The following is a 23,906-nucleotide window of genomic DNA, read 5'->3' as shown; positions in this document are numbered from 1 at the left end:
CTGTAGATCTTTTAAAATGTGTCAGTGAGTAATGAATACACCTGTGCACCTGCTGGGTGACCTGCAAAAAGTGAACTGTGTGGGGTCCTGAGGACAGTGTTTGAGAACCACTGATCTAAACAATTTGTTCAAACAGTTTTTGTCCATTTTCCAGCGTTTGGGAGCAAATTTCTTTCATACCGTTTCATAAAGTTTTGGAACCACTGGTGTAGGCTATCAAAGGCAGTTGCTTTAACGATTTTTACAGCACAACTTATTTAGATTCTGATGCCAACCGTATGGCCAAACATTAGCCTCATTATGAGTAAACAACAGGGCACACCTGCAGTGACCAAAGCACTGGCCAAAAGAACTCTCCCACCCGCCCTCACGGTTCTTCTCTTTCGTTTATTTCTGCAATGACAACAGATGGTCAAACCTAATAGTCCCAGGAGAGCACTGCATCCACACAATGCATGATAGAGTGTAGAGCCCAGCACCAGCTCAGTGCCAGCATCCTTTTCTGGGCAGCACAACCGTGGAAGCCTTAGGGATGCCATAGCCTGGAACAACACAAGACACATGCTGTGTTAAAATTTATATAACTTAACGACAGCAGGTGCTGCTCAGCTCCTACTAATTGCACTCCATGATAGCCAATGACTATAGGTGCATACACACACAATGATTTTTTGAACGATTATCGTTTAACAATAATCGTTTGAAAAAATCATTCACTTTCTGAGTCAAATGATGAACGATTATTGTTCATGCGCGTTCACTTTTGTAGTTTAGTCAGACTTGTCAACTCAACGATTTTCATTAAGTTAATATGGAAAAATCGTTTGTAGTTCATAAAAATCGTTCATTACATTTAAATGAACATAGTAGATGAACAACTTTAGTAAACGATTTTAGTTCATTTTATCAAGGTAGAAAATCGTTTACTAAAATCGTTCATTAACTCAATCGTTGTGTGTGCAACGATAATCGTTCAAAAAATCGTTGTGTTGTATGCACCTTAAATACTTAAAAAGTATATAGCATAGTACCATGGTACTCCAATAGTGACACTAAAATGTATTTAATTCAGTGATAAACCAATCACTTACACAAAGCAGGCTATGGCCACTGAGTCACTGACATTTTTAAGAAGCTTGCAGGAGGGAATAGGAGTGGGGAAAATAATGTTTTAAGGGTTATTATTATTACACTCCAGAACACATTCATACAGATTACTTTTCAACTCCACAATAACCAAATTGCTAATGGATATTGAACTCCACAGCAGCCAACATCACTAATAGGCTGATTTAATAAACACGTGAATAAATGAGTACAATTGATAAAGGATTCTGAAACAACATTTCATGAATACTGCCTGAAAGTTCCAAAATGTAGCATTTTTCCCCCAGCATTAGGATTTATGAAATGTTTTACTTGATGGACTTAAATTACCATTTTCACAACTAAATGCAGATAAAAAAATGTAAATGGGAATTGCTTTGATACTATGTATCTCAAACAAATGTAGTTTTATATATATAGTTCTTTAACTAAAAAATTTTGCTGTTAGAGAAACCTATATTACATAATTTTTCCATTTAAATCAGCCCAATGACTGACAACAGTAACAATGTACACACTAGTTTCCTACAGCTAGGAGAGGGGGAGAGACCCCCAGCCTCCGCCAAGAGAAAAGATGGCGGCTTCAAAGTCGTTGCCCTCACATACAGCGACGTAAGCAGCGCGCTCCCTACACAGCGGGGATCGGTCACGGCCAGTTGTTTCCTTTATACGTCATCTGATGCGCGGCCCCTGTAAGGGAAGGAAGATGGCGGCCTTCGGTATACTAAGCTACGAACACCGGCCGCTAAAAAGACCACGACTCGGTCCACCAGACGTGTACCCGCAGGACGCCAAGCAGAAGGAGGCAAGTGCAGGGTCATCGCAAGCCCAGGGGAGAGGAGGGTGCATCTAGGGAGAGGCCAGTGCTGGCTACATGTATAGGGAGAGAGGGCTGCTGTGACATAGGGGGACAACAACATGTACTACTAGGGCTGACACTGAGATAGTGGGATGCAGGGGAAATAGTAGGCGATGTCTGTGGGTGCGGCCATTGTAGGGAAACCTAAGCACCCGAGCATGAGACTAATCTGAAGGGGAGAGAAGCAGCCTGAGGAGGACAATGGAGCTAAGATAAATGCAGAGGCTATCACTCAATATTGAAGCTAAAGAGCAGCGTGGTCTTAAGATGGGGTGTGGTTTGTTAGGAGCAGGGCTAAGTGTGTTGCTTATGGTTTATCGATTTTTTTTTCAGTTACGAATTTGGGGGATGATATTATGGGGGAGATGTATCAAACCTCGGAGGGAGATAAAGTACCAGCCAATCAGCTCCTGTCATTTTGCAAACACAGCTTGTAATAGCAGAAGCTAATTAGTACTTTATCCATCGCCAAGCTTTGATAAATCTCACCTGTGTGTGAAGCTGAATGGGAGGGGTGGAGTAGGATGTGTTTTTTTTTTACCAGAGGGGTTTGTAAGGATGAGAGTAGGAGTTTGATGGGGGTTGGTGCAGGTAGGGATAAGAGAAGAAACAGAGGTGTGCTGGGTTGAGGGGCCAGGAAGGATGACAGGTGGAAGAATGTATTGGGTTGAGGGGCCAGTAAGGATGACAGGTGGAAGAATGTATTGGGTTGAGGTGCCAGTAAGGATGACAGGTGGAAGAATGTATTGGGTTGAGGGGCCAGTAAGGATGTAATGAGGAAGAGTGTGTTGGGTTGAGGTGCCAGTAAGGATGACAGGAGGAAGAGTGTATTGGGTTGAAGTGCCAGAAAGGATGACAGGAGAAGTGTGCTGTGTTGAGGTGCCAATAGGATGATAGGAAAAGAGTTGTGTGCTGGGGTGAAGGGAAGAGTGTGCTGTGTTGAGGGACCAATGACAAGAGGAGGTGGCGTGTTCTGGGTTGAGGGCTGGAAAGGACAAGACAAGCAAGAGTATACTCCATTGAGGGTCCGATATGGATAAGAGGAAAAATGTGCACTGGGTTGAGGGGCAGAGGAGGAGTGTGCTGGGAGAGGGGGAAAAAAAGGACTAGAGCAGAGGTTCCCAAACTCTGCCATTACAGTCCAGGTATAGACTATCCATGCTTGATTCCAGATGGTTAAATCAAATTAACATAGGTACTAAATAAGTTATCTCTGCTCAAGCATGTATATCCATTAAACCTGGAGTTTAATGGCAGAGTTTGGGAACCTCTGAACTCTGGACTAGAGGGCATTTTACTGTGGAGAGAGGCCCATTAATGGTGACAGCAGATATCTGATAAAGGAAAATACCTATTGTGAGGCAGGCATGTAAATTTAATGTCTTCATTTTTAGTTTCTCCAGATTTGCTATCCAGGAGTCATTGGGGTCGATTCAATTGTTTTATCGAGCTCTATCTCATGTCTAAAGTGATGGGAGATCGGGGTGGTGATATTCATTTGGTTTTGGGCACCCATACTATACCGCACATGTCGCATCCAAAAAGACAGGGTTTAGCAACGTAAAGCAACTAAACCCGCCTAAAGTCCTGGTTAGGGCGCCCAAACAGCAGTTTTGGTGCCAAAATCCAGGACTTATTTCTGCTCGCCACTTGGAAGGGTGCGAACAGAAATGCCGTCGGCTATCGCGCCCGAACGGAGCAACAATTGAATTGCTCTGTAGGGCGCACATTAGGCAGAGTCGCAATTTCTCCCCATTGAAAGTAGAAATGGTCTTCACTCAGTGACAGCATCCAAATGCATAAAGGCATGCAGACATGATCAGGGTAATGAAAAGAAATGTGATCTAAGTGAATGACCATAGAACAGTGGTTCTCAAACTCGGTCCTCAGGACCCCACACAGGTCATGTTTTCCAGGTTACCCAGCAGGTGCACAGGTGTAGTCTGTACTCGCTAACACATTTTAAAAGATCCACAGATGGAGCTGCTTATTTTTCTTGTGATTATGTGAGGAGACCTGGAAAACATGCACTGTTTGGGGTCCTGAGGACCGAGTTTGAGAACCTGTGCCATAGAATGATTGTATCGGACAGGGTGGTTTGAGTATCTCAGGGACAGCTGATCTCTTGAGATTACCAGCTCAACTATCTACTGCAGAGATTCCCAAATGCCGCCATTACAGTCCAGGTTTTAAGGATATTGACTTAATTAAGCACCTCAGTCGATTTTGATTTAACGGTCTGGACTCAAGCATGGATAGCCTTAAAACATGGACTGTATTGGTGGAGTGTGGGGAACTCATGTGTACAAAGTTTACAGAGAATGGAGTGTAGAATAAAAAATGTCCAGTGGGTGAAAACAACTTGTTAACGAGAGAGGTCAGGAATTGACGGTAACTGATACAGTAGTAAGCAAAAGAGCATTTCCGATCGCATAGAGCACTCCTATCAGTTAAGAACATAAGAACAGAGGTGCTACAGTGAGCACAGGCTCATCAAAACTAGACAGTCTCGATTTCTGCTGTGACCTGTATGTAGATGGTAGGGTCAGATAGTGGGGTAAAAAGCACATCCATGGATCCATCCTGCCTTTTGTCAATTGTTCAGGCCGATAGTGCTGTAATGGTGTAGGGAATGTTTTCTTCATACATGAGGCTCCTTAATACCAATTTATAAATGTTTCAATAGCACCGCCTCCCAGAGTATTGTTAATGACCTGATGTATCCCTTTGTAGTCATGGTCTACCCATCTTTTTTTTTTTCCAAGTTTTTATTGATGCAAAACAGTACAAATAATATAAAAAAGTGCAGTAAATTGTTAATAGTAACAATAGAAGACAATTGCAGAACGTCCAATGAAGTAACATGACATAAAAAGAAAACTGAATTATCACATTATGGCCCGTATTCAATTTGGAGTGAATAGCCGGAATCGTCGAGAAAGTTTCACCGATGATGTCATTTCGCCAGGCGGAAAAGTATCGCCGTATTCAATTTGAAAGACTTTCCGCCTAGGCAGAAAGTCAATGCAATGTAATAGGCAAAAAAGTTTCGCCTATGAATAGCAGACGGAAAAAGGTGCAGAATTGGGGTTTTGGGATGCAACGTTGCGGGAACCCCCGTGCAGACTTCAGACAGTCCCCCAAAGGTAAACTGCGTTAAAACAATTGTAAAAAACACTTAAAAACACCCCAAAAAATAACTTTGATTTTGGGGGCAGAAAATAAGTTGGGGGACAAAGTTAAAAACTAGCGAACTAGACTCCAGGGGGTCCCCAAGTATGCCCCTGGTGATTTTTTTCATTGCAGGTGCTTGCGGAAGGTGGATTTTTCACGATTTTTTTAAACTTAACTTTAGCAACTTTAAAATATGCTGGCCCCCATTTCAAGTACCCCCAAATTTGCTGGGATAAGTTATTTTCTGCAAAAAAACCTCCTGAATACTATTCTTCACCACTTATACAAAAATGCTATTTAGCAGCTATTGAGCCCGTTTAAAAGCACCAAATACCTTCAGCAAGCCAAATCGGGGGTAACCATAGCTAACCCCCATGTCAGAGCATCTTTTGGGGGTTTTCAGGCTGATTTCCACAAATCTGACAGTACTTTCCGTTTGTTTGTTTCGCCGGGTCCCGTTTTCGCGTACTTTCAAATTGAATACGGGGACACGTGGGCACGCGCGCAATACTTTTCCGCATGCAGAACAGGCGAAGTAGGCGGAAAGTCTGGGAGTCAAAAAAGTATCCCGGCTGCGAATCAAATTGAATACGGCTCTAAGTAACTTTTAAAAAAACACATACATTACCAATTGACCAGTCTACACATCTTTTAATGGCAGCTTTAAGCAGGATAACACGCCATATCACAAAGCACACACCATCTCTAGCTGGTCCCTATAAACGCCACAGTGAGTTAATGTATTCCTGTGGCCTCCAAGGTCACCATATCTCAATCTAATAGCCTTTGGGATGTGGTGTAACTGGAGATTCTGTACATGAATGTGCAGCTGACCAATCCACAGCAACTGCTAAAAGTTTTATTGCGTATGGCTGGGTATGTTAGATTTCATAGTTCCCTCTTTGCAAACTTAAAGCATTGATTGCCATCTCTTTGACACCTTTCTGTTCCACGGTGTGGTCCTCAATGATGTTTTACCTGTTTGAATAATGTTACAGCCCACGCTTACCACCAGGTAATTTCATCAACACACCAGGGGAAAATCAAATGTTAGAATGCCTAAAAGGCAGACATCTCTTTTTTTATTTTTCGTATACAGAAATGTGCATTAAGCCAATTATTAATACTGTGAAGTTTGCTGATGTATCTAATAGTCAAACAATACTGAATAAAATGTTGGCCACAGTGTGGGTTCCACTCCCAACTTGTGTTCTATATTTTTTGCATGCGTTGGCACCCACTGTTCAAAAGCATAGTGATTTTTATGTTCATTTTTTTCTGACAAAATGGACCAGAACAAGAAGTTTTCAGTTGTTGTTGTCTTTGTACTTGAGAAACCAGTCTAGGGCCTAATTTCAAAGGGATGGAAGCAACTAGAATTGGTGTTTATTTTTTTTTTAAAAGGAGAACTTCATTCGCAACTCTTAATTTTGGGTGTGGAATGGTAAGCTATAATTTAAACTAACTTGGCCCCACACAGTGCTGCAAAGGAATGCAAACTTCACAGAAGTCTTGCTTCATTCTAACATACCGAAAATCATTTAAAATGACAAAAACAAACTTGTAACAGCTTTCTGTCTATTGTAGACCTGACAGATGTAAACACTTATGTGTGGGGGGATAGCAAAATACATCTGTGCGGTAATGCTTTGCAACCGATCATCCATTTCTCTTAATCAGTGTTATGCAAGTTAGACAATGGGGTAAATGTATTGAGACTCTGTTATTTTGTCATTTGTTATAAAACAGCAGAATTATTGAAGCTAAATTCTGGGGGGTTTTACCTTTTTAATAACATTGCCGAAAGTCAGCGATTTTGATCAATCACGGCTCGCTACATTTTCCTCCTCCAATGGTAAATGGGTGGCTGGTATGGGTTACTGTACATTTGCACTTTGTAGAATACGATGGAAAAATTGGAAATTTGTAGCATGATATTTCACAGTTGGAATGTCTATGGAATGGAATTTTAATAATAACTTATATCTGGTCTCTTGGTGAGTAACTGGTTTAGGTTATGACTACAAAGAGGTCACTGACTTAATTCCATTAGATCATTATTATTATTACATTTTATTTATAGGGCGCCACAAGTGGTACGCAGTGCCGTACATACATTAAAGGGTACACAGAATATTACATTACAATACAGTAACCAATATATAAACAGAACACAAGTAACAATTAACAACACAATTCTCCATACACAGTACAGCTCTGAAGGTGAAGGCTGTGTAACAGTGGGGTGGAGGACCCTGCTCCTAGGACCTTACAATCTAGATCATCAAAGTGACTGTTCTTTAGCAGTCCCGCTCGAGTGTACACTGGGAATGTGGTCCAATTTTAGTGCAATGTGTCCTTCAAACTTGCAGGAAATTGAGCTATCTGGAAAGCTATCCTAACATTCAGCCTGTCCATACAGAATTGTCTTGTGATATCGAGAGACAACTTGTATGCATAATGGGACCTCCGTCCTGAGGCTCTGACTCAGGGCCAGCCTTCTTATTTTTTAGAGCGGCCTCCTGACCACTCGCATAGCTGTGGGTGAATTTAGTATATTAAATACTTGTGGATGTCACTTTAAAATGCAAATTGTGTTAAATTAGAATCATTTATTTTATGTTTTATCAAAGTGTGATTTTACCTTTTTTTATATCTTTTACTTTTTATTGCTTATTATAATAACGTATAGATGCAAGACCAAGCGCTGCTATACATGTGAATTAAAATGATTGGAACATGTTTCTAGATTGGTTTTCCACCTCCGGGAAATGTCCTGTCATTCCATTTAGTTGCTGAACAATTGGATCGGTTAACAGTTTGGCCCCATAAGTGGAAGGCTAGGTACAGATGCAGCCATTCGGGTTCCGAAATGAGATTAGATTGCATATTGTACCTAATTTAAGATTACACATAGATGGACCCTATTTGCTATTGATTCAACTATATATGCGCACACACAGTGCAATAATTGGCCATTTTGTCATAGTTACAGCACATATGGCTTAAGGTTTATCAAGTCTAGAGTTCACCAAAGTTCATTGCCTTAATTCACAAGGAGGCTCGCACTCCGTAATAGAGCTAAATTGCATCTGTTCAGGCTCCTACACTGAACTTTAATTGTCTGTTGGAGATAAGTGTGGGAGAGGCAGCAATACGATCAGTGTAACCTGGATGGAGTACCTGGAGAGAGAGCTCACTTGAAGTGCCAATACTTAACACCAGATTAATAGACTGAGAACTGTGCATGGCCTTGCAAATCATGTTTTTCAAATTTTACATCTGGCACCTACAGTTTGAACATATTGTCAAGACTTGCTCATATTTTAAGTACCTCCAACGGCTGCCTGCTAGCTGTTTTACTAATCTGTTGCTTAAACTAGAAGCATCTACGGAGCAATAAAAAGTCAAATCTAGTTCCGTGAGTACAAACCAAGGCATGGGCTGTGAGGCATTGAGGGAAACTTGCAGACATGGGGCCCAATTCAGAGATGTACGCTAATACAATTTCAGCTGCGATCTCTTACAGATTGCTGCTGCTAAAATGTGCTCATGCCTTCCAAAGCTTAGCAGAGCATAGGGATACCCACTGGTGCCTTCTCATATCTGTCCGACAACATACAAAAGTGTAAACATCGGTATCATTGACGCAGATCAGGCAGCTGAAGCATGTATGTGTAAATCTTCTGTCCACCATTGTCACACTCACTACAGAGTTCCAAACTGCCTCTGAAAGCAATTCCAAAAGTCATGCTTTCTTCTTCAGGGTCCATAGTGCTCCACAGGGAGACCTTGGGGTGTAGGTGGTGGTTGCGGACTGGGCACCGAACAGTTAAAGCTTTGCTCCCATAATGCAACAGTCCTTCCCCCTATACCCCGCCCACGAGCCAGATGCACTTCAGTTTCGTTGGTTCACGGCCGGAGTCGGCCACCATTATAACAGTGGGCTGCTTCAGCAGCCCAAAAGCTTTTAGTTTTATGATTTTCTTTATTTAACATTTATTCTTGAAGCGGGCAGCAGCAGATTGTCAACGGAACGTCTGTGCTGCCACTCCATCACCCTTCCGGGTGCCGCAACGCCAGCTCCGCCTGGTGCTCTAGGCGGGCATCCTGGGGACTTTGCTAGCCGGCCCTGCAGACAGACCCAGACTGCAGCCCGGTTTCTATGGCTACAGGTATGGCGGGTCACCGCTTACGGTGGCCCGCAGATGGACAGTCAGCTTTGGACTCAGGGGACAGACCGGGGGTGCTGAGGGTGAACACTGGCTCCGACCGCGTGATCCACTTGACCACCAGGGTACATATGTAGGGGGAAACCAGCATCCCGGTCGTTAACAATCAGCATGGGGAGGTCAGCTTTCCTTATTACAGTGGCCCCTCCCCTCAGCTCTGGGTGCCATTCCTCTCTTGTCTAGCTTCTCTGAGCTGCTCTCTTCCTCCGACCACGCCCCCTCAGAGGTCTCTGGCAGCCATCTTCTACAGGCTCAGCCACAGCTCTCTCAGGGAAACGTAGGGTAATGTGTTGCAAGGTGAGCAGCCCCTATCCAGTAAGACTACTAAGCGTCCTGTGTTATCTTCACATACTACACAGCTCCTCAGATTCTGAGGTGTCATCTGAGGAGGCAGAAGATGCAGATCTCTCTAATACGGAGTCCCCTTCGGGGGAAGAAGCAGAGATTGTCTAAAATACCTGCTTTTGTGTGAGCGGTTAGATCTATCTTACAAATGGAAGGTGATAAGCCTGCCTACAAATCAAAGCACCCACTATTTAAATGATAAAAAGTGGCTTCAGTAGAGTTTCCCATCTCTGATCAACTAGTTCAGCACGTGGCAGAGGCTTGACAGATGCCTAGTAAGAATGTTTCAGCCCCAAAAACACCTGACCTCTTGTTATCCTTTTCCTGCAGCTCATTGTGCAAGATGGAAGACTCCCCCAGTGGTGGATTCCTATGTTACGCGTTTGATTAAAAGTGCTACATTACCTATCCCTACAGTTTCCTAACTAAAGGACCCTACTGATAGAAAGATTGAAACTGGCCTTAAATCTGTGTACATTGCTCGCCAGACCATGGCTATTGCATGGGTAGCTAAAGCAATTGAAAGCTGGGCAGACGCCCTTGAAGAATCTCCAGGCTATCTACAAAGCCCTCACTCTGGCTCAGGACATTCTTCAGGGTAAGCCTGTACAAGTGCAGTCCGACAACACCACAGTAGTGGCCCACATCAATCACCAAGGAGGCACTCGAAGTCGGTCAGCAATGACAGAAGTGTCACACATCCTCACATGGTCTGAAGGTCACCTCCCGGCCAACTCCGCAGTGTTCATTCCGGGGTTTCTAAACTGGGAAGCGGACTTCCTCGGCCGTCAAGACGTGCATACCGGGGAATGGTCTCTCTACCCAGAAGTTTTTCAACTCCTAGTGGACAAATGGGGCCTACCAGAGGTGGACCTCATGGCCTCCAGACACAATCACAAACTGCCAGTGTAGTGGTCTAGAATTAGGGACACAGAGGCAGCATTCGTAGACACCTAATCAGTGTAGTGGACCTTCCATCTGGCGTACCTATTCCCTCCAGTCTCCCTTCCTCGAATTTCTTCGGAAGTTCAAACAAGACGGAGGCACTGTCCTGCTTGCGACCCCAGCATAGCCCAGACTGCATTGGTACTCAGATCTTCGGAGCCTCTCCATAGACGCGCCATTCGTGCTACCTCAACAGCCAGACCTGTTGTTTCTTCACCCGGACCTGGGTCATCTGTCTTTGATGGCGTGGCTTAGTGTTCACTCTAGCTCCGGCGGCAGGCAGGGCGCCGGAGCCAGAGAGGGCAACCTTGTGCGCGCGCCCGAAGAGGGGGCGTGGTCATGAAAAGGGGGCGTGTCTATAAGTCGCGTCCCCTTTTTGTCATATTTGAGGGCCTGCCAGGCGCTTACAGACACGCCGGGCAGCCCCCAAGCGCTGCAGAAAGGGAGAATAGATGCCGGGCGCATGCGCCCGGCGTCTATTCTCCGGCGGTGACCGGGACACCGCATGTTTCTCCACCCGCGGGACACTGCGTCCCGCGGGTGAGAACTGCACCCGCAGGCTGTGAGGGCAGGGTGCTTTTTGCCCTCCAGGAGGAGGGCAGGGCGCCGCGCCCCGCTAAAACAGCCTAGCGGGAACGCTAGTGGCTCTTGAGACATCTCTCCTGGTGTGTATAGGGTTTTCTCGCTCTGTGGTTCAGACTATGCTCACAGTGCGTAAGCCGGCCTCTTCCAGGATTTACCACAGAGTGTGGCATACCAGTTTCTGGCATCACAACAGAGTAATGACACCCATGTGTTTCGGGTCTCTAGAGTCCTGGCCTTCCTCCAAGCTGGATTGGATCTTGAACTCCAACTTACTTCGCTGAAGGTACACGCCTCTGCTCTGTCCATTTGGTTCCAGCGTAGAATTGCTTCACTGCCAAATGTCCACACCTTCCTGCAAGGTGTCCTCCGCATACAACTTCCCTTTGTCCCTCCTGTGGCTGCGTGGGATTTGTTAGTGGTTCTTTAGACCTTACAGGGAACTCAATTTTAACCTTTGGAATCTGTGGATCTCAAGTGGCTCACAGTGAAGACTAATTTTCTTCTGGCTGTGGCGTCCGCCCGAAGGGTATTGGATTTAGGGGCGCTCATGTCACTCCCCAGTTCTCATCTTCCATCAGGACAGGACTGTTTTTCGAACTTGCCCTGGTTTCCTTCCCAAAGTGGTTACTGTCTTCCATATTAATGAGGAAATCATAGTCCCGGCCTTCCAATCACCAGACCTCTCGGTAGGCCGCGTATAAGCGGCGGTGGCGCCGCCCATGCGCATAACTTCCAGGGCTGCACTGTCTCACTTAAGTGGCTGATTTTACTGGGGGGTGCAGCAGCCTCGCAGTGACTAGGAAAAATCCGCCGCTGATTCCAACTGTGCTGCAACAGTTTGGAGAACACCTTTCCCTTTTACAACATGACAATGCCCCCGTACACAAAGTGAGGTTCATCAAAAAATGGTTTGCTGAGTTTGTCGAGCCCTCATTTCAACCATGGGACACCTTTGGGATGAATTGAAGTGTTGATTGCATGCCAGCCCTTATTGCCAAACTTCAGTGTCTGACCTTGCTGCTGCTGCTGCAGTTGCTAAATGGATGCAAATCCCAATAGCCATGTTAAAAAATCTAGTATGAAGCTGTCATAGAAGACTTAAATCTGTTATGTATTAAGAATTTGAAACCGCTGAACTGTTATCACTATGGGATAGTAAATATTAGCGGGATATTCCCTGCAAATATTTTGTATACCTCAGATACTATGGGAGGGATCACAGCAGAATTCTCTATCTGCCGCAATCCCTCCATTTTCATCTGCAAATGCAGACCCCATAGGTTTCTATTGTGGCTCCTATGCTGACGGATTTACGAAGCTAATGAATGTGAAACAATCAGGAGCTTGTCACCGATATTTAACACCATATCCAGATGGCGTTACCCTATAGTAGCCTATGGGCTTTTAATTTGCACATTTTATTGGAGAAGGAGCCTCCAGCTCCCCTGTGACACATTGTCTGCCGTGGGCCCAAACAGGATAGTTACGCTATCACTTTGCTTCCTGCTCAACGCCATTGTGCTCTTATCGGAGTCTGTCTCCTGGCAAGAGAAGCTTAGTATATTCGTGTGAAAATATTAATTGGGTGCAAAATATTTCACATCTGCAATAAAAATGCGGATTGTGATAAATATTCCCCTATATGAAAGTAAAAGGCCACTTCTCAAGTGCATTTTTAACAGTGGAGCATATCTTTCTGTAAAATACAAAAGATTGTGATTCTCATACACAGGTGGTTTTTACCTTCATTTTCCTAGGACTAAAAGCCCTAAATTTCTTGGCTACTGTTGTAGCGTCTGCTTTTACATATGTATTACTGCTTTCCAAATATAAGTGATGATGTTACACAGGAAGACATTTAGGTGTTTGATCAAAGGTTGCAAGATGAAGTAATCAGAAATGCACACACAACATGAATATTGCATTACTTTTATCATGCCTATACTATATGCTCTTGTGGGCAATTTTTAGCATGAACGTGCAAGAGAATATAGATTAGAAATGCTGTTTTATAGAGGAGATATATATTTATATATTAACACTTAACAAATATTTTTCCAAATTGACTGTCAACTTTTTTTTTCTTATGCGTATGACTTGCTGGGGTTAAGAGTATCAGATGTATGCCTGGCACATATGCTACTGGTGCAGATCTCGGGGCATCCTAAAATGCACCCTTTTTGAGAACTGGAGGCCGTGGCCGCCCCCTCCCTACCGAGACTGTTAGTCACTGATAGTCTGCTGCCTGGTCCGTTCTGCACATGGGCAGAGCAAGTCCTCGAGAATCTGCGATCAGCACTGCATTAGCGTGCACTGCTGAATCAATTGACGTGTAAGAAGGTTGGCATGAAAATTGTCGGCACAAACTGGTCGACACATGATTTGTTTTCTATGGTTACGGTTAGGCACTTACCGGAGGCTTAGGGTTAGGCACTTATCGGAGGGTTAGGGTTAGGCAGTAGAATGGATGGGTCAGGCACCTACTCCAACGGTTAGGCACCAAGGGGAGGGTTAGAGTTAGGATGAAGATATGGGTTAGAAAAAAAACAACAATGCGTCGACTATTTTTGTGTCGACCCTTTGACATTGTCAACCCTTTGACCATGGCGACCATGTGTACATGTCGACCATTTGTCGGCCTTCTTACATGTTGACCTTCTTACATGTCTACCTTTTCTCCCTGTCGACCTATTTTCTGTCTAACATCTGGTTATCTAGACATTGTCTACCTTTTTACTGTAGACCTTTCAATCCACATCCATTTATTAAAGGCTACTGTTGGTGCTGGGGCTCTCATTTGGAGGCTTCTGTCACTGCTGCCCTCTGGTTACTTTCAACTTCTTGGGGAGATAGAATTTGCAAATCTGGGTCACACAGAGGGGACCAGGATTGATGGAGGCACAAGCCTGGTCAATTTTTTGCAGGAGAAAGCCAAATAAGTGTTGTCGATACTGAAAATGAAACCAAACCAAGAAAGAATAACCAGCACAGCAGTGGTTGTTCTATTGCAAAGCATTTTGTAATTTAATTATGAAAAGTTTTGAAGCAGATGGCAGTTGGCGTAGTAGCATGTTCTGTAATGGTGCATACACAAGGGACGATATGCTTCCTGAACGAACATCGTCCCGTGTGTCCCTGGCAGTTTATGCTCAGTGTCGATAACGACACTGAGCACAAACACTGAATGAAATAAAGATCGATTTTGTTCAGTGTCGGGCCCCCTCCTCATCCCTGAACATCTACAACCTGACAAAATTGTCAGGTTGTACGGCCAGTTCGGGCGATGAACGAAAAACTGCAAACGGGAGCGCGCATTTGTAGTTTTTATTCATCGTTTTGGGGCAAATACTGAATGATTTTTTGAACGATTTGTTAACAAATCGTTCAAAAATCGTTCCGTGTGAATGCACCTTTAGTCTTCATTGTATACTTTAATTGTAAGGTATATCCTACGTTTCTGGCAAACATTTTTATTTATTATATGCATAGTTGCATATTTACTTTCACAGTTTTCTTTTTAATATTTAATCTAAGTAGTCTGATTTACCTGGTGGTGATAAATGTGCCTTGTACTACCATTTTACTTCAGTCAATTTGTTATTACTAATTAATATACATTATACATTTGCCATTTATGAAGTAGTCGTACAGTAGTGAAATAGGAGTCTTAGTCGAAGGTTTGGTTGTACTGACTCCACAGCCTTGCTTACCACTGCCAGCCAGTTTAGCCGGGGAGCTGAGTATACCTCAGCTGCCCTGGTGATAATTTTAATGGTCGATTGAGGAAATAAATGACTTTCTTTTTGAAAAGCAGTGTTAAAACATTTTTTCTTATTGATAAATATGCCCCTTAATCTCGCTACAGCTTAAGTGAGCTAAGTTCTCCAGGCTGATATAGATATATATAGTTAGTATAATGTGCAGCGTGTATTTCGTTGCTACTTCTGTTTGAGGTGTTCATGCTTAATTTTTGTGTACACAGGACGAGCTAACTGCTCTTAACGTAAAACAAGGGTTCAATAACCAGCCAGCCGTATCAGGAGATGAACATGGCAGCGCTAAGAATGTCAATTTTAACCCAGCCAAGGTATTTATTTTATTCTGGTGCCGTTCTTTATACCTGAGTATTTTTTATTTTTACTTTTTTGTGATATATAGTCTGTGTTATAATTCAGTTGATATCACTGTTCCAAAAAGCTTTCTGAATCCTGCATTTTCAAGTTGGCCATCCTTCTTAGTTCCCACCCTCCATTTTCATAAAACCCATTTTAAGGTTCTCACCTTCTCCATCTCCTTTTCACAGATCAGCTCTAACTTCAGTAATATCATGGCAGAAAAGTTGCGGTGTAATACTCTGCCAGACACTGGTCGAAGGAAGCCACAAGTTAACCAGAAGGACAACTTTTGGTTGGTAACGGCTCGCTCCCAGAGCTCCATCAATAACTGGTTCACAGATCTTGCAGGAACCAAACCTCTAACACATCTTGCTAAGAAGGTGAGTGCTACAGCTTTGTTATAAAGTAGACTTCTACAGTAAATATATTTTACAGTGGTAATCCTAATATTCCCTGTAATGAAAATTTGGTTTTAGTTGTGATGCAAAAGTACATAATCTCTATCATCAAAAATCTACGATCAGTCCCAATCTGCTTAATTTTTCTGGTGGATAGGTTCCTATTTTCGGCAAGAAGGAGGAGGTATTTGGTTTCCTGGCTCGTTATTCTGTGCCTGTTATGCGGGCGGCCTGGCTCATTAAGATGACTTGTGCTTATTATGCGGCTATTACGGAAACCAAAGTGAAGAAAAGACATGTAATGGATCCCTTCATAGGTAACATTGTGTCTCCTCTACTCTTGGTGCTATGACCTGACAGCGTGAGTATGCTTTTAAATGACTTTATTCTTTTCTCTGACCTATGTAGAGTGGACACAGATCATAACTCGCTACTTATGGGAACAGCTGCAGAAGATTGCAGATTATTACCGGCAGGTGACAGGAGGTTGTGGCCCTGCTCCTGGACCTGTGCCCCCAGACGTGGAGCTTGCACTGAAACAGTGGGAATATAATGAGAAATTAGCCATGTTTATGTTCCAGGTAAGTATTCTGTGTGAAAGCTCTGAGTCTTGAAACCAGACATTTGGCAGAAAGTATTATGCAAAAAAGTTTCATTTTGGAGTTTATATAGTAGGAAGTTAAGCAAACCAGTGTATCCTTACAGTGTTGATTGGGGAATCGTGACTTATTCCCATTTTAATAGAGTTGGCTCACCTCTCATCAAAGACATTTTTCAATAAAATGTCTTCTTGCGTATAAAGAGACAAACTTTAAACCTCTGTCAGAATTGCTCACTGGAAGTAATGTATAATAGCACATTTTTATTTTAAGAGTTCAAAAGGGAAACTTTAAAACCCCACAATTCTTAGTCATAAATAATTGGCAAAAGTCTGATTTTGTTCCAAGACTAGTAAAATAATCCTTATTAACATTCGTGTTGGTCCCGATTTGCAATCTCGGGTGATTAATATAAATTTTTTGTAAATCGGGAATTTACTATCAGTAAAGTTGGGTGATTTCTTCATTTTTTTTCAGGTTAAAATCTCGTGGTTTAATGCCGCAAAGTCGGCCGTTTTGATCAATAGAAATGATATCACTATCTGCTGAATTCGGAAGTACTTTTCACTTTTATAAAACAAATTGGGAATTTACCATTATTCGTTTTGCTAAAGTCGCCCATTTTACTACAGGTCCCCAGCAAGCCTCCCCCGCATGCTGGTACTTGGAGAACCTCTCTCTCTCTTCTCTCTCCCCCCTCCCCCCTACTCCACACATTACCAGGAGTGCTTCCCTTGTCCATAGTAGGCATCCAAGGACTTCTTAAAACAATACAACGAAAATCACGATCCATGCAACAGATGCCAACCAGGATGGTTGATATCTCCAGAATGAAACGCGGCTTCTGCCTTTATAGAGCCGTATCTGAGCATTCATTGCTGAGAGAGGTGAGCCCCGCCTCTCTCAGCCAATGAACGGCTCCTCCATTGAAGTCAATGGAGAGTAGCAGGTTATTAAAGTTCATTCTGCGGTTCCCACCATTGACTTCAATGGAGGAGCCGTTCATTGGCTGAGAGAGGCGGAGGCTCACCTCTCTCAGCCAATGACAGCCGCGTTTGAGCGTTTTATTCAGGAGATATCAACCACCCTGGTTGGTATCTGTTGCGTGGATCGCGATTTTCGTTTTTTTGTTTTAAAAAGACCTTGGATGCGGTCAGGACTGATGCTGCGGCTGGGTGGCCTGGTGAAAGGGCTCCCCTGGCTGTGGCATCAGCCCCCCGCTAGAAAGGGTACCGTGCTGGTTTTAATTATAGGGGGACCCCTACACAATTTTTAAAACCAGGACTGGCCCTGCAGCTTGGTGCTGGTACCTAATTTTTTATATACACTGCGCTCAGCAGAAAGCTGTATACATAGATACCTAAGTGACAATATTGATTGCTGTACATATGAGAAAACTATGAATTGTATTTGTATGAAACCAATTCGCATGTCACTGTACTCAAATTATGACCACATGTATGATAGATGGAATACACCTTAATTTATTAAATAGAAATATTGACCTGGTTATAGATCATAACGAAAATATTAAATGAATTGAAAATTGAAAAATAGAAGAATGAATGAATAGAAAAATAAATAATAAATTAAAGTCACTGAATAGTGCTACTAAGGGTATTAGTCTTGAACTAATGATGACGGCGGCGTCCCGCTAGTCATATATATGGTGGAACCCTACTCATTTTGTTCCCCGTAATTTTAGGTTCCAGGACAGGCTGGCAAGTCCGGGGCTGGTTAGTCTGGGACCTCACGTAATTTTTTGAACAAAAAAATGAACCCTAAAAAACAAACAACAAACATTCTGCACATATTTCACTGATACGTGCAGCCTGCTAGTTCGGGAGAGAAATTCGGGCGGTTAAATCGGGACTTCAAAACGGACCGGATCTACCAAATACACCATCAATCAAAACGATCCTGTCAAAACCGGGAGCTTGGTAAATTCCAGATTTTTTTTTTTTTAAGTGAAAATATGTCCGTTTTTGATCGATCCTATCCTAGTTGAAAAACGGGACAAATCGGGACCAAATCGAATCTTAGTAAATTTATCCCTAGGGGTCAGAAACCAGTCAAGTGCCGCTATTGGTTACTTACATGTTTTAATATTTATAGATATATAAAATAGAAAAGAAAATCTGCCCGTGCTCCGTTGTACCTGTATGGTACAAGCTGTGTGGCAGTATTAATGCCATGTATGTATATTGTTATCAGCGATATTGCAAATCTGAGAGAGAGACTATTTTTTTAATCTGATGTGTGGATCATAGTAATGCGTGGGGTTGAGGACAATCTCTTGGTTATATCTGCTTAGTCCTTCACATGCACCAGAATTTTTGTTCTTGCTTCCTCTGTATGTTTTGTTTTTTAAAGGATGGGATGCTAGACCGTCATGAGTTCCTTACTTGGGTTCTGGAATGTTTTGAAAAGATCCGACCAGGGGAAGATGAACTATTGAAACTACTGCTTCCTCTCTTACTGCGTGTGAGCATAATAATACAATGAATGCTCGTTACATACCTATAATGTGTTTCACTAATCTGGTTGTATTTATTCCACAGTATTCAGGGTCTTTAGTTCAGTCTGCTTACCTGTCACGTCGTCTGGCATATTTCTGCACAAGGCGTTTAGCACAGCTGTTGGAAAGTAGTGGGAGTCATCCAGGACACCTCCTTACAGCCCAGACGGGTACAGCTCTGCCTCCGGCACCTGCACCTCCTCCACCCTCAGGATCTGCCCAATCTTCCCCCTTCAGTGACCTTCTACAATGTCCTCAACATCGTCCTCTTGTGTTTGGGTTAAGCTGTATGCTGCAGGTACTGTTTTGTATGGCTGGAGTGTTTTTTTTTTTTTTTATATTACCAGTTTATAAAATAGCATTGTAAAAATAACACACATTACAGAGTAATTTCAATGTTTCTACAGCAGAACCCAGGCTGTCTTTATCAATTGAATATGAACTGACATCAGTAGGGTTTTCACATCTCCCCTCCCTTTCTATAGCTGACGTATTGAATTTATAAGACTTTGGGAGGCAGACAGTGGTTAAATGATCTTTTATATAACAAATACATGACTCACAGAATGCGGCCAGGTCAGTTAAGTGCGAGTTGCCTCGCATGGTTTTTACATGGCTAAAGTGCCATAGAAATTCAATTATTAATCACACAACCAGTATCGCTCTCAGAAACAGGGCTCAATACTGTTTAATTTTGTTGACGCCTTTGGAGTTGGTGTCTATAAACTAACAAAATATTTAAATATTGTCATTAAGGGAATATTTTTGGAGTTTGTTGTGTAAATTTCTGTGTAACATAATGCACACGTTAAATGAATACATGCACCTAGTGATAAAAAAGTCACATTCCTAAATTGTATGAATGTGTAAAATCAGTCTTTCATGCAAGTCATGAATATGCTTTCATCTAGTACTAAGCATTGATTGCAGTATACTTAACTAAAACTGTGTATGTGAGCAACTTATTAGTACTGTGCTATGTTATTGCTTTGTTCTTTTTTTTTATTAATATAAAATACATTTGTTCTTTCTATTCAACTTCTGTAGTACATAATAATAAACCACCTTCTCTGAACACTACTCTTTACTAAAAATAGGAATCTTCTGTTGTTTTGCAGAGCATTGTCCTTTGCTGTCCCAGTGCTCTTGTCTGGCATTACTCTTTGACTGATAACCGAATTAAGACTGGGTCACCCCTTGATCATCTTCCTATTGCTCCATCTAGTCTCCCTATGCCAGGGGGCAATTCTACATTCACTCAGCAGGTTTGTGTGGCCAGCGGGGTGTTCACAAAGCTATTTTCTTTGCAGATATTTAATGTCTGTGTAGTTTTCCTGCTAGGCAGTTTTGAAGAGGCGCCGCCATCTGCTACCGATTTTAAAGTGGCAAAATGTGTCCTGCCCTTATGGCAACGCCCCGCTAAAGCAGTTTGCCCTGTGCTGTCCCCACCCACGGGCTGTAGTGTCCTGTGGGTGGGAAAAGTTGCAGTTTCTGCTCGCTGCCAGGTGAATAGATGTTGTTTGCATGTGCAAGATCTCTATTCACAGTGTGAAGAGAGCTTGGGGGCAAGCCCAGCATCTCCATAAGTGCTGGGCATGCCCCCAAGAGTGACAAATTGGGGAATTGTTATGAGGACACGCTCCCTCCCCAGTTGGCCACGCCCCTTTTTTGAGAACCCTGTCCACACCTCGGCGCCCTGCCCTGCCCCAGGTCTGGCGTGAACAGTATCGAAGTATTTAAGGCTTTCCAATTACCTTTCAACCCATTTTCTTTCAAATGCAGTATCCTGTTTGTCTCTAGAAGTCTCTGCCAATTTGACTAGCCATTAATTTTGTAGGTGCGTAGGAAACTGCGGGAAATGGAGCAGCAGATAAAGGAGCGGGGCCGAGCTGTAGAGGTCCGATGGTCATTTGATAAGTGCCAGGAAGCCACAGCAGGTAACCCTACTCTTCCTAAGTGTACTGGAGTTGTTCTTCAACTGTTCATGTCTTTATGATCTCTATCTCCTTACAGGATTTCCTATTGGACGAGTTCTTCACACTTTGGAGGTTCTGGATAGCCACAGTTTTGAGAAGTCTGACTTTAGTAACAACTTAGATTCTCTGTACAACCGCATCTTTGGACTGGGTCTTGGCAAGGATGGTCATGAGGTGATGAGGGAAATATGTTCTCTTGTGGCACAGTTAACAGACTAGTTTCACAGTTGGAATCTGTTATTTATTTTCTCTCTCTTCGGTTCTATTCTCAGCCTGCATCCTTTGCTGGTGTAAATTTGATCTCTTGTGTCCTTTCTGCTTCCTAGATATCTCCAGATGATGATGCTGTAGTTGCACTTCTTTGTGAGTGGGCTGTCAGTTGTAAACGCTACGGACACCATCGCGCATTAGTTGTTGCTAAATTACTAGAGAAGAGGCAAATGGAGATTGAAGCTGAGGTATGTGTCACTGTTTGCATTGGCAAATGTCCTTGTTACTGTCTACATTTTTTAGACCAGAGGTTCCAAAACACGGTCCTCAAGGCACCCTAACAGTTCAGGTTTTAGAGAGATCCATAGTTGAGCACAGGTGGTTAAATCAAATTGATTGAGGTACTAATTAAATGACCTGTGGTCAAGCATGGATATCCTTAAAAACTGGAGTGTTAGGCTGCCTTGAGGACCGAGTTTGTGAACCTCTGGTTTAGACATCAGAACCGCTCTTCTGTGGCAGAAATGATAATTTGTGTCTCCTTTCTTTGTCAGAGATGTGGGGATTCTGAGGCAGTTGATGAAAAGGGATCTGTATCTTCAGGGTCCTTGTCTGCACTTAGTTCACCCCCTGTTTTCCAAGATGTCCTCCTCCAGTTTCTTGATACACAGGCTCCAGTATTAAGTGAGTATTGGCTATGCAGGGGGCATGGTAATAAGTTATGTAACGTGTAGTGTACTTTTGTTTAAAATATACATTTTTCATGAGTTAGACTGGGCGAATAGGGAGTATATGCCCAACCCTAGGAGGTCAGATACTAAAATGCAGGCCATCGTTTCCCAGGCATGACTTTAGCTAAGCAGTTGAAGTTTAGTGTTCTTAGCAGTTGTGCCCAACAATGGCCCTAACTGTATGGAGTTTGTATTTTCTCTCCGTGCTTGCATGGGTTTCCTCCAGGAGCTCGGGGTTTACCTCCCACACTCCAAAAATATATTACAGGTTGAGTCTCCCATATCCAAATATTCCGAAATATGGAATATTCCCAAAATGCAGAATATTTTTAGCATGCCTGAGAAAGTGACACCTTTTGCTTTTTGATGGGTCACTGTACACAAACTTGTTTAAGGCACAAAATTATTAAAAATAAAGTATACAATGACCTATAGGCTGTGTGAATAAGGTGTATATGAAACACAAATTAATTTCATGTATGTACACAAGCTTTGTTTGAGCCACAAAATTATTGAAAATATTGTATAAAATTACCTGCAGGCTGTATGTATAAGGTGTATATGAATCATAAATGCATTCTGTGTTAAGATCTGGGCCCTACTCCTAAGACATTTCAAAATGGTATGCAAATATTCCAAAATACGGGATATTCCGATATCCAAAATACCCCTGCTCCCAAGCATTTTGGATATGGGAGACTCAACCTGTGGTAGTTAAATGGCTATTGACAAATAAAATCATCCCGTGTGTGTGTGTGTGGTAGGGACTATAGATTGTAAGCTCCTCTAGAGCAGGGACTGATATGAGTGGCCAATATACTCTGTAAAGTGCTGCAGAATATGTGTGTGCTATGTAAAGAACTGATAATACCGTATATACTCGAGTATAAGTCAACCCGAATATAAGCCGAGGTGCCTACTTTTACCACAAAAAACTGGGAAAACTTATTGACTCGAGTATAAGCCTAGGGTGGGAAATGGCAGCAGCTGGTAGTGCCCCCAGTGGTAATCCCCCCTTTTAGTGCCCCCAGTGGTAATCCCCCCTTTTAGTGCCCCCAGTAGTAATCCCCCCTGGTAGTACCCCTAGTGGTAATCCCCCCTTTTAGTGCCCCCTGTAGTAATCCCCCCCTGGTAGTAACCCCAGTGGTAATCCACCCTTTTAGTGCCCCCTGTAGTAATCCCCCCCCTGGTAGTGCCCCCTGTAGTAATCTCCCCCGGTAGAGAGAGACGTAATAAGAATAAAAAAAAAAAAAATCACTTACCTGAAACCCCCGCTCCTGGTCCCGCCGCTAACAGCTCCTCCGGCCGCTTTGCATGGGAGAGACGTCATTATTCATGACGTCTCTCCCATTACCCACTGCGGAAGATGGCTCCTGCAGTGGGAGCAGCAGCAGCCGATGAGAGTCTGACAGACTCTCAGCGGCTGCTGATTACAGCAAACACACAGCTGCCGGCTCCGGCGGCTCTGTGTTTGTGCTGTGTATCGCTGACCGAACTCCGTCCGGTCAGCGCTACACTTCACTCGAGTATAAGCCGAGGGGGTACTTTTTCAGCACAAAAAATGTGCTGAAAAACTCGGCTTATACTCGAGTATATACGGTACATGTGTATGGGACAGGCAGTGTTTGTACAGTTGATCTAACTGATAGATGAGTACTAATGTGAAATTTTAACATTTTTGTTTTCATTATGGTATAAATGTTACTTTGGGTTTCATGCATTCCTGTTACTGCTTCCCTGCATTCAGATAGTTATGGTTGACCAAGTCTCATTGAACCTTTTAGATGAGTTGATGCATTACTACGGATGGAGTGCATCACCCTATTACCAATGTGATAGTAGAGTATACCTGCATAGGGCTACAAACAAAAATGTGCAGGATGACATAGGGCTGCGAGGGGAGTGAATTGCCGCACCGTTGCTAGCTTTTCCATGCCGTTACAACGGCAATTCGCCACCTTCACTCCTCATTGGATTGATCCCTATGAGTCTTGGTATTGCCAGTATTTTGCTCTGTGGTGCATCTCTGTTCTTAACAGGTTTCACAGGATGTAATTTAGTTGCATGTACACAGATGAGCATAGCTGCAGTGGGATGTATTATGTGTATGCA

The 23,906-nt window shown here is 43.1% G+C and overlaps 2 protein-coding genes across 8 annotated transcripts in view; one reads left to right on the top strand and one right to left on the bottom strand.

The window, feature by feature from the left end:
* The window catches only part of LOC148507805 (G protein-coupled receptor 143-like), a 79,038-nt gene extending 77,241 nt beyond the window's left edge, over nucleotides 1-1,797 (bottom strand). For 3 of the 4 annotated variants that reach the window (XM_088445530.1, XM_088445533.1, XM_088445534.1), the window contains exons 1-2: nucleotides 1,626-1,697; nucleotides 323-542 (exon numbers count right to left, since the gene is read on the bottom strand). In XM_088445530.1, the coding sequence (XP_088301656.1) occupies nucleotides 323-539 (217 nt within the window). In that variant the 5' untranslated portion in view covers nucleotides 540-542; nucleotides 1,626-1,697. The other variant, XM_088445531.1, reaches the window with a different exon arrangement.
* MED12 (mediator complex subunit 12) overlaps nucleotides 1,702-23,906 on the top strand; it is a 131,981-nt gene continuing 109,776 nt past the window's right edge. For 2 of the 4 annotated variants that reach the window (XM_088445529.1, XM_088445528.1), the window contains exons 1-12: nucleotides 1,702-1,912; nucleotides 15,230-15,334; nucleotides 15,551-15,742; nucleotides 15,918-16,077; nucleotides 16,169-16,341; nucleotides 18,733-18,843; nucleotides 18,921-19,175; nucleotides 19,996-20,142; nucleotides 20,715-20,814; nucleotides 20,891-21,027; nucleotides 21,180-21,311; nucleotides 21,618-21,747. In XM_088445529.1, coding sequence (XP_088301655.1) covers nucleotides 1,787-1,912; nucleotides 15,230-15,334; nucleotides 15,551-15,742; nucleotides 15,918-16,077; nucleotides 16,169-16,341; nucleotides 18,733-18,843; nucleotides 18,921-19,175; nucleotides 19,996-20,142; nucleotides 20,715-20,814; nucleotides 20,891-21,027; nucleotides 21,180-21,311; nucleotides 21,618-21,747 — 1,768 coding nt within the window. In that variant the 5' untranslated portion in view covers nucleotides 1,702-1,786. The remainder of the gene's footprint in view (nucleotides 1,913-15,229; nucleotides 15,335-15,550; nucleotides 15,743-15,917; nucleotides 16,078-16,168; nucleotides 16,342-18,732; nucleotides 18,844-18,920; nucleotides 19,176-19,995; nucleotides 20,143-20,714; nucleotides 20,815-20,890; nucleotides 21,028-21,179; nucleotides 21,312-21,617; nucleotides 21,748-23,906) is intronic. The other 2 variants (XM_088445527.1, XM_088445526.1) reach the window with 1 other exon arrangement.

The sequence above is a fragment of the Taudactylus pleione genome, unplaced genomic scaffold (assembly GCF_031769625.1).
Source record: "Taudactylus pleione unplaced genomic scaffold, aTauple2 ptg000381l, whole genome shotgun sequence".
Classification (NCBI taxonomy): domain Eukaryota; kingdom Metazoa; phylum Chordata; class Amphibia; order Anura; family Myobatrachidae; genus Taudactylus; species Taudactylus pleione.
Note: the sequence above shows the minus strand (reverse complement) of the source record. Positions and strands in the feature narration are given on the sequence as shown.